The 10,161-nt window shown below is 43.1% G+C and overlaps 1 protein-coding gene across 1 annotated transcript; it reads right to left on the reverse strand.

Annotated features, from left to right (window-relative positions):
- Nucleotides 1-767: 767 nt before the first annotated feature.
- Nucleotides 768-10,161, reverse strand: LOC310860871 (pre-rRNA 2'-O-ribose RNA methyltransferase FTSJ3-like; the record flags this gene model as incomplete). The annotated part of the gene is made up of 15 exons (XM_083768060.1): nucleotides 768-1,166; nucleotides 1,745-1,839; nucleotides 2,719-2,902; nucleotides 4,369-4,471; nucleotides 4,705-4,793; nucleotides 5,294-5,420; nucleotides 5,776-5,860; nucleotides 6,347-6,467; nucleotides 7,521-7,720; nucleotides 7,858-7,993; nucleotides 8,501-8,686; nucleotides 9,189-9,275; nucleotides 9,439-9,539; nucleotides 9,825-9,929; nucleotides 10,150-10,161. The coding sequence occupies 15 exons, from the start codon at nucleotides 10,159-10,161 to the stop codon at nucleotides 893-895; spliced, it is 1,905 nt and encodes a 634-aa protein (XP_083624186.1). The 3' UTR covers nucleotides 768-892.

The following is a 10,161-nucleotide window of genomic DNA, read 5'->3' on the forward strand; positions in this document are numbered from 1 at the left end:
AAACATTTAACAAAGAGAACATTATTTTAAACATATTCCCATGGACCACACTTTAGTATGCCACAGACTGGACCACTGGTTGAGAAACGTGTATGACCTAGAAATGACTGTCACACTTATAAAATGAAGAAAGAAAGTCACAACAAAATGCATTTATTAACAACAAAATGCATTTATTAACAAACATGCAGCTGATATATGTTCAAGGTGAATTAGCATTTCTAGAAAAAAGAAATGGATGACAGAAGTAGTTACAGTATATACTGTATTACTGCTGGGGTTAAATGCATATTGCATTAGTTAAATGCATATTGCATCTTGCATCTGCACAAGACTATGAATACCCAGGGTCTTGCACACAGTGAAGCTGAGCAGAGCCACTACACACCAACAACGTGCCGACTGGAAAAGCTTTATTTGAGAATAGCGAAAAGGGCAAATTGTACAAGAGACAAACCGACTAAGAGAAGATTCAACTTTCCAAGAAGATACTCCTGAAGTATGCATGGTTGTAGGACAGTTCAGGGACCATCATCCATGAATGATACAAGGGGGGAAATCAATGAACCTCCCTCATATTCACACCCCTGGCCTGTTCCAACGATGGCAGGTGACATTCACCGCTTTGACGGAAGGGCAGGGATGTATCGCTAGAAGTTCTTACACTTAAGGCCTATTCATAGTCTGGATTTTCGGTGGTGAGGTGACCACCGCTCCGGTGGTGAGCTGACCACCGGAGCTGAAATAACGTTGAGCGGTGGTGAGTAAAAACAGAGAGAAGGGCTGGAGCGGTGGCGGTGGTTTGCTCTTCACAGCGGCTCGTGACGTCATGTTGTAGTTCGGTGGTCACCCCACCACCGTAAATCCAGACTATGTATGAGCCTTTATTCATTTATGTCCTTTTATGCCCTTTTCCGCCCTTCATGGTCCCTTTCCCGGCCGGCCGGCCTTTCCCCCCCTTCTTCCCACCTTTTCCTTTACCTCCCTTCTTCTTCTTCTGTTCTTTCCTTGCACTGGCACGGACTTCTTTCTTCATGCGGTTGTCCACCACCTTGAAGATACCCTTCACCCCGGGGGGGCGGCGCACCTTCTTCCCAGCACCCCTCTTGGACACCACGTAGGTCACCTCCCTCTTCTCCTTACCCACACCTGCTTTTTTGTAGATGCTGCAAGAAGAGACAGAGGAAGACACAAGGGATTCAAACGCCTAGACTCTGCGGTGGTTGGCAGGTACTGTACCCATGTACAAGCAGTCCCAAAATAGCTGTCGACAGTGTTAAATGATTTAGCATTATGCCACTACAAATCCTACAAAATGTATGGCAAATAAATGTGTTCAGTAAACTGAATTCCATTTGGACAATGGGAGTCAGAAAAAAAGTTAACCAAACTTTGCAAGCAACATGCAAAACAAGCTACGAGTTATAAGACATGTTATAAAACAGGCAAAATAAATTTGATCCCAGATCCGTGTCTGTAATTGAAATCAACCTGAAAATGTATCACACGGTTAAAGAGCCGATTTCTATCTTGCTGTGACTCCAGTTATAGTGATATGGCTCCATAAACTTGGACACTCAAGCATGAAGGAAGCATGAGTTAAGTCCGTTGCTCTCCCTAGGTTGGCGGAGGGTGTGCAGAGCCCAGGATCACATCACAGGATGATTGACACAGGGGTGAAAAATGAGTTACAAAATCGTGGGACAAAAAAATATAAATTATAAAAAATGATATGGCTCCATACCTCCTGAGCTGAACCATCTTCTCTCTCTCAGAGATGTCTACAGTGTTGACCACTGCCTCTGCCTTCTTCTTCGCCTGCTCCATCTTCTTCATTGACTGACGGAAGACACGGCAAAAACACAACAAATCAATATGCAACCAATTTAGTCATTGCCCTTCCCTGTGAGTACTGTGGTCCCCGTTGCTGCACCACACGCCTCCTCTGACAAATTAATTCACAACTCTTCTTTTCAACAGACAACAAAGTTTATCTGGGACGTTAACGCGAGCAGGGGTGCATGCAATCTCCCCCAGATCCCCTCCCTGCTAAACAGGTACTCCAATCAATCAGCAGGTGTCTGCAGCTACAAGGTTATGATGAGCCCTTGCAGACGTCCCACCAGCAAACATGATGTTTTGTTGGAGCGCCCAGGCAAGCCAAAGAGGCACAGTTTCAGGGAATTTAACCAAGGCCTCTGTGGTGGTGGTGGTGGCCGAGCATTTTACTTCTAGACCGCTCAACCTTTATTTTCTTTGTTTTCACTTTGATGTGACAGCCTAAAAATAAGTCACCTTTAGTTGAATTCTTCCAATTTGTCTTAAGTCTCTCTAACATCATACCCCAAACCCTCAACTCACACCTCAATCTCCCTCTCTCTTACTTTACTCTACTTCCTGGCTTTGGGCAAGGACTGTCTAAAGAGGACGGGACGCGGAGACCGTAAGGGCGCCGCCATGTTGCTCACATGGTGCTCCATGGAAGGAAAGAAACATGCGCAATGGGCAGCCATCACTTCCTCGTTCAGCTTCCTTGGTCTCAACTGCGCATGTTTCTTTCCTTCCATGGAGCACCATGTGAGCAACATGGCGGCGCCCTTACGGTCTTCGCTTCTTGTCCTCTTTAGACAGTCCTTGGCTTTGGGCCCTCTCTTTCTAACCAACTCCTTTCTCCATACTTTATGCCTCCCCTACATCACACTATCCAGTGCCTCTCACCCTCCTCTTCTTCCTGGCTCGGGCCTCGGCCACTCTCTTGATGGGTCGAGCGTTAATTTCCTTCCATTTCTGCTTGTACTCCTCCACCATTTCCTTGGTGACAGGAATAGGCTTCTTGCGGTTCTTCTGCTCGTCGTTAACGAACCACTCGGGGACGTCCCAATGCTCCTCAGAGTTGGAGTACCTGCAAGCATGTGACAGAGTCCATGACATCATGCAGCTGTAACGTAGCCTATTCTGTATATTTTCAATTCAAACACTTGTAAAGTGCATCTGTAAGAAAGAACGTTTTAATTTTCCAGCAATTTCAATAAATATCCATTCAGTTTGAAAGCCACACCTCTATGTAGATTAGTGGTTCCACACATTCGGCTCCTCGAGACCACTTTAATGCTAATGCTGTTTTTTGATCCAATCAGGACATACATTTCACCAGGTGTGCTTGTATTTCTAGCCGTCTAATCAGCCGTCCAATCAGCTAGAACTACTACTATGATGTTTTATTTTATTTTATGGAAAGTACTTTGGGTAAACTTCTGTTATTTTTAAATGTGCTATACAAAATAAGGTGACTTAACTAATCAGGGACTAGTTAGATAAAGTAATAAACGAAATCACACTCGTGTGACGTGAGGGGTGCTCTTATCAAGTAGTAGAGGAGAAAAAACAAGCACATCCAAGTGCCTACTAGGCAGGGTGCTGGATTAAACAAAGTCACATCCAAGTGCCTACTAGGCAGGGTGCTGGATTAAACAAAGTCACATCCAAGTGCCTACTAGGCAGGGTGCTGGATTAAACAAAGTCACAAGTAAAGAAATGAAAAGAATCCGCACATTTTACTTTGCTTAAAGTAAAATTAGGAAAGAAAGTTCTGGCAGCAGAAAATGGTGTGCGGATTCTTTTCATTTCTGCGCTCTTATGATCATACATCATCATACATCACATTCCGTGCTCAGCCAATCAAATCATCACAATTGTCATTCCGGCCCATCACTTTTGGTGTCTTTACTTTTCTGCCCTTTTTTTTGCCCCTCCCATGTCTGAACACAAACATTAAATGCCATTGACAATGTATGGAGAACTTACGTCATATGTGTCTGAGCAAATCGGCATATGTGTGTCGGTGGGAAAGCCTTGGCCAATAAGGGACTTCCATTATTGATGATGTACAATGATTAGAGCGCCACTCACTTCACACGGGTGTGATATTTATATTCAATATGTACTTTTCTCAGCCAATCAATCATCAGCCAATGTTTATGTTCACACAGAGTCACAGACCCACAATGCTGGGCATAGGAGGGCCTCAAAAAAGTAAAATTATAAAATAAAATAAATTCAATATGGACAGGCAACAGTTTTTTGGAATTTTCTGTGTGGAAAACCTCAACACAGTCAGACACAAAGTAAAACCATCAGTGTTAATGTAACTGAGTGGATCCATCCATCCATCCATCTTCAACCGCTTATCCGTAGTCGGGTCGCGGGGGCAACAGCTCCACCAGAGAGCTCCAGACTTCCCTCTCCCGAGCAACATTAGTGACTTCCTCCTGGGGGATTCCGAGACGTTCCAAGGCCAGAGAGTCGATGTATTTCCTGCGTAACTGAGTGGATGTGTAACCAAATGGACATTCAAATTAACACAATTACCTGTGGAAGGAGTCATCGACCAGGTCTCTGGCTCTCTTCTTTGAAGTAGCGATCTGACAGCCCAGAGCCATGCCTTCTGCATCCAGGATCCTTCTACGCTTACCTGGATAGATACAGAACACACACACACACACACACACACACACACACACACACACACTGAATTACCTGAAGTATTACCGTTATGTCTAATGGAGAGGACAAACAACCAGATACTGATTTCACAACAATCAGTACAAAACACAGGTACCACAAAGAAATAATGTGAATACAAGTCTGGCTAGACAATAGTCAAGACTAGGTAGATGTTAAAGTACAGTGTTTTGCTGTACTCACTGATGCTCTCTACAGGAACCACCTGGAAGTCATCGTCTTCGTCTGGAAGGCCACCGGCTCCCCGGCCATTCTTCATCTTGGCAATTTCCCTAGTATAGGCAGAATCAGAATTGATTATTATTATTCTTTTACTTGATGTAATAAATACTAATTGTGTCTTAGTAATGCATGGCAATTAAAAGTTTTCTTCATTGAATTTCCAAACCGGTCCTCATTAGTAAAAGTTTGCCAGTCACAGCTGACCAATAAACTAAATTCAGAGCAAATATTTATTTAGCCCATTCTGACCGGGCACCCATTTTGGTGTCAGTATCATGTTATGCTTTAGCTATTGAAAAATAGCAGATCTACAAGCTCATATCGCGCCACCGAGTGGCGCGATACGAGCTTGTAGGTCTGCTATTTTTGAAAAATCGAAGACACTTTTAGAATCTGATCTCAGGTCAGAATGGGTTAATAATGAAACTGTCAGGATGTAATAGACATTTTTAGAATCTGATCTCAGGTCAGAATGGGTTCATTAAGGTATGCATTATTGTAGAGAAAAGAGCAATTATCTTGTTGAAATATAACAGCAGTGCAGACTCACTTCTCATCGTCGGTGTCATCAGAGTCACCGCTCTCTTCCTTGGCTTCCCCTGAAGCTCCTGCCTCTTCCTCCTGTGGTGCGGCAGGTTCCTGCTCCTCTGCTACCTTCCCAGCCTTCCTCTTCTTGCCTTTTGTGGTCAACACAAGCATGAGTAGAAGGAGCAGTCTTGCCTTTACTTACATACATTTATTTCTTCCTAAATTATGGGCCCCATATTCAACAAGCACATCAAAATCCATACTAGAAATGCACCCTAGTTTAACTAGTACAAAACAATTATCCTACTGTACATGATTTAACCTGTGATTTTTCTGCATAGAAATCTACATAAAAGCCTGAAACCTGTACGTACTACATTTAAAAAAAGGTCCTTAACATGACCTGATGACATGGCCTCTTTTGAGGCCTTTTATTTTCATCTCATGTGTATAATAATGATTTCTTGTTTAAACATAAAACTTGTAAGGGAGTAGATGTTTTACCCATTTTGGATTTGTTCTGGAGTTTCTCAGTCTGCCTGAGTTCATTGTCTGCATCTCCATCCAGGTCGATCTCAGAGAAGATGCCCTGAAAGAAAAACATCATCATTGGTATGATTTACCAGAAGAAACAATTAAGCTGATAATCAAATGACTGCGTTATAAAATTAACACACATGTATCTGTGGCCAAATTGATAAAGTGAGCTACTAGGGGTTACAGGTTCAATTCCCTACCGATGTGGGATGAGATTCAGCTTGGTGACTTCATTAAAGCTGAATTGGGCCTGGGCCGTGGCTCAGCGGTCCAGGCACCTTGGCTGGTAATCCAGTCTGGCAGTGTGCCGCGGGTTCGACTCCTAATCCCAACGATCTTTAACTGCATGTCACCCCACCCCCAAATATCTCTCCCCACTTCCTGTCAGATCTACTGTCTATCCCTCCATATAAGAATACATATATATATATATAAAAAATAAAGGCGAAAGCCACAACAAAAAAAAACATAAAAATAAAAAAGCTGAATTGGACTGGTGTCTAAAACCATCCTGAAAATAGATGAGAAGCAGACAAACCTTGCTGAACCAGAGGTCGGCCTCCCGCTCTTTCTTCTCATCCTTTCCCTCGAAGTCCACCACAAGGCCACTCTCTTCTCCTCCATCGTCCTCCTCTTCAGCATTGGCACTGAAGGACACCCTGGAATAATCATACAAACAAGACTGTGGGTTTTTACGATTTTATAGTAAAAGGGATGCATATCAACCACATTAAAGGAGAATTCCATACTAAAAGGCTTTCTTACCTTTCTTTGTAGTTGTTACGTCCCCATCAAAGAGGTCCAGGTGTTATTTTGTGCAAAAGCTCCTTATTGGCTATTTCCCCTACCATAAGCCCTAAATTAATTGCATTGAATTGAATGGGGCTATGGGGTGTTGTGCTAATTCGCTTATTTCCATCGCTCAAAATTATAAATTTTTTGTATATATCCTCTCTTCATAATGTAAATAATAACCCAAGCGGCACAGTTTACTACTTATTTCGATGGAAATAAGTGAATTAGCACAACACCCCATACATCCCATTCAATGCAATTCATTTAGGGCTTATGGTAGGGGAAATAGCCAATAAGGAGCTTTTGCACAAAATAACACCTGGACCTCTTTGATGGGGACGTAACAACTACAAAGAAAGGTAAGGTTAGTATGGAATTCTCCTTTAAGGATCAATTAATTGTATTAATCTTTTCTCATGTTGTATATTTCAACACTGTATTACAATGGTTACAATGAACACATCATCTTTTCACTTATGGTAGTGATAGTTAAATGGCGCCCTCCTGTGCTGGAAATGTAAAAAGTTCTTACATTAAGCGAGTAATAGCTTGCAGATTAATCATTTACATTACTTCCTGTGAGTAAATTCAATCATTTCAAATCAACCCGACTCAAGGAAGTCAATTTTAATATTATAAAAATAAAAATGAATCACTCAACACAGATAACTTATTTCAACCCAACCTCACCAGATTTACACTTAGTTGTGCACACCAAATACTAGCAGATCTACAAGCTCACAGGCTGAAAAATAAAAATAAAAATTAAAAAGAAATTTAAAAAAATATTTAAAATATTTAAAAAAAGAGAAATCGATTTTTGGAAAATGAGAATCGATTCTGAATCGGACGGCATTAGAATCGCGATTCTAACTCGAATCGATTTTTTTTGACAGCCCTGGAAACAAGCCCCTTACTTCTTCTTCTTAGTTGTGTCTTTCTTCTTCAGCTCTCTCTCTCTGTTCTCCACCTCCTCCAAGTCTTCATCGTCCAGGTCGGAGGCCAAAGACATTGCGTCCTCATCGTCCTCATCGTCGGAGGACAGGTGGAAGTCTCCGTGTTCGTCCCCCAGGTTGTCTGCTCCCAGCATGTCCCCCCTGGAGATCTCAGTCAGCGCCTGGCACAAGATTAACCAGAAGGGGAGGCGCCGAGGCGGTGGACATAAAGATTAGAGGGACGATAGATGGAGAATTCGGGGGAGAGATAAAGATAAACGGATGATGGAAGTGAGGAGGGTGTGTGTGTGTCCCTCACCTTAGCCTTGTTGACAGTTTTGAGGGAGAACATGCTGCTATCACCGGTGTCAGCGATGGAGGTGGATGGCAGGTCCATCTTCAGCTCCACCCTCTCCCTCTGCTTTCTCTTCTCCTTCAGAAGCTTCTTCTTCTTCCTGACAGACAGTTCATAATACACAGTATAAAGACAAACTGGTCCTGCTGTTTTCCCACCCAAATAGATCCAACTAAACCCTTAGACCAAGGGTTGCCAAACCTTTCAGGCCACGACCCCCCCCCCCCCCCCCCACCATGACAAGCAGTTGGAATTGTAGGCATTAGATTTAGTTGACTCTGTTCCACAGATAAACATTGTGAAAATAGCCAAAACAGAAGCTCACAAGGCCTCGCAGCGCGAAGGGTTGTGATATTTGGCATAAAAAGGTCTCTAGGTGATTAAAATGTCACTTTAGAAATGTGTAGATACCCTGGCCTGTATACACTTACATCCTGCATGTTTGTTTGTTGACTTTTGAGTGAGAAAACAATGTTGCACATTAAGCTAATGTCATGAGGACCCACGTTTTTCTGCTCATTTCTAATTTATAACTAACGTGAATTCTTTGCTGATGAGAAACAATTAAAGCTAAAGGATGAGTTACATGAGCAACACAGTGTCCTACCGTCTGAGTTCAGCCACCTCTTCAGATTTTAACTGTGCCAACATCTTCTCCATCTCCTCCTCGTCCTCTTTGTCCTCTTTGTCTTTGTCAACATCTCCAACCGTTGTCTTCTTGTCTGGCTTCTCCACAGAAACGCCCTCTTCTTTTTCATCATCATCATCATCATCATCATCATCGGAATTCAGCCTGAGGAAAAAGCAAAGATGACACTTGATGTACCGTAATTTTTGTTTTGTTTTTTAAGATATTTTTTTGCGGCTTACGCCTTTTATTGATTTTTTGAAGGGACAGACAGTAGGCTGACAGGAAACGGGAGAGAGATGGGGGGATGACATGCAGTAACGGCCGTGTCGGGTCCGGGAGTCGAACCCGCGGCACACTGCGACTGGATTACCAGTCCGGTGCCCAGACCGTTACGCTACGGCCTGGGCCGATGTACCGTAATTATGTCCCTATACAGCACCGCCTGTTGTATGTATGACTATTGTTGTCATTTTTATCCTCCGGTAGGGGCGGGGGATCCATCCAAAACTTTGATGTAAAAAAAACATATCTCCAAAACTTACTGTGCACATTTCATGCTTCCTGGAAGGTGAACCGTACGATTTGTTAACTGGGCTTTTAGACTCTTACCGATAGATGCAATCTTGCTTAATTGATAATAACTTTATAATGTCAAGGACCTTACTTTATCTCTGTGTCCGCCTGTTTGGCCTCCTCCTTCAGCTTCTTGGTTAGGAATCTCCTCAGCTGGGTCCTCCAGTTCAGCAGCATGCTGGAGAGGAGACAGACATGTGGATGGATACAGGTGAGCGCGCACACACACACACACACACACACACACACACACACCCACACCAAAAGATCCTTCATCTATAACCAACCCCTAGAGCAAGACATGACTCGTCGTCACTAGACGAGCGAGGGGATTGGCTTACCGAAGCTCTTTACGACCCAGGACCTTAATGTCAAGGCAGCATTCCTTTATTTCATCGGTGGTAGCCGGGTGAGCCTCCAGGACGGCATCATCACAGGTGATCTGAACGAGACGGCATTGTAGATCAGCTATTTGACGTCCAAATACGTATATAGGGTTTAACCCATTCTGACCGGGCACCCATTTTGGTGTTGGCATCATGTTATGCTTTAGCTATTGAAAAATAGCAGATCTACAAGCTCATATCGCGCCACCGAGTGGCGCGATACGAGCTTGTAGGTCTGCTATTTTTGAAAAATCGAAGACACTTTTAGAATCTGATCTCAGGTCAGAATGGGTTAAGCAGGGTACTACGAGTTAAGACTAGGAAGACTATGTAAACCTCACCGTGCTGGCTTTGCTCAGGAAATCTACAGGGTTGTCAGCTTTGAGGAAGGTTGTCACTGTAAAGCTGTGGTAAAGCGTCAGATCGCCATCTGTGTATCCTTCCGCCTGGAGAACAAGAGGTGCCCATAGTCAGCAATGGATCAGGATTTCTGTTTGTTTTGACTTTATAGTAATGAACAATGGTGAACAATAAAGGGATCCCTTCCAAATAATACAATACAACTTCATAGAAGTTTATACAATCACAGGAAGATTTTGCATAATAAGTTAAATATCTGTTCTGTCGTGACGTGCATGAAGCCATCTGAATTGTCCCGATTTCTACATTTCCGCCCAT

The sequence above is a fragment of the Protomyctophum parallelum genome, assembly GCF_964188405.1.
Source record: "Protomyctophum parallelum genome assembly, chromosome: 6".
Lineage (NCBI taxonomy): Eukaryota > Metazoa > Chordata > Actinopteri > Myctophiformes > Myctophidae > Protomyctophum > Protomyctophum parallelum.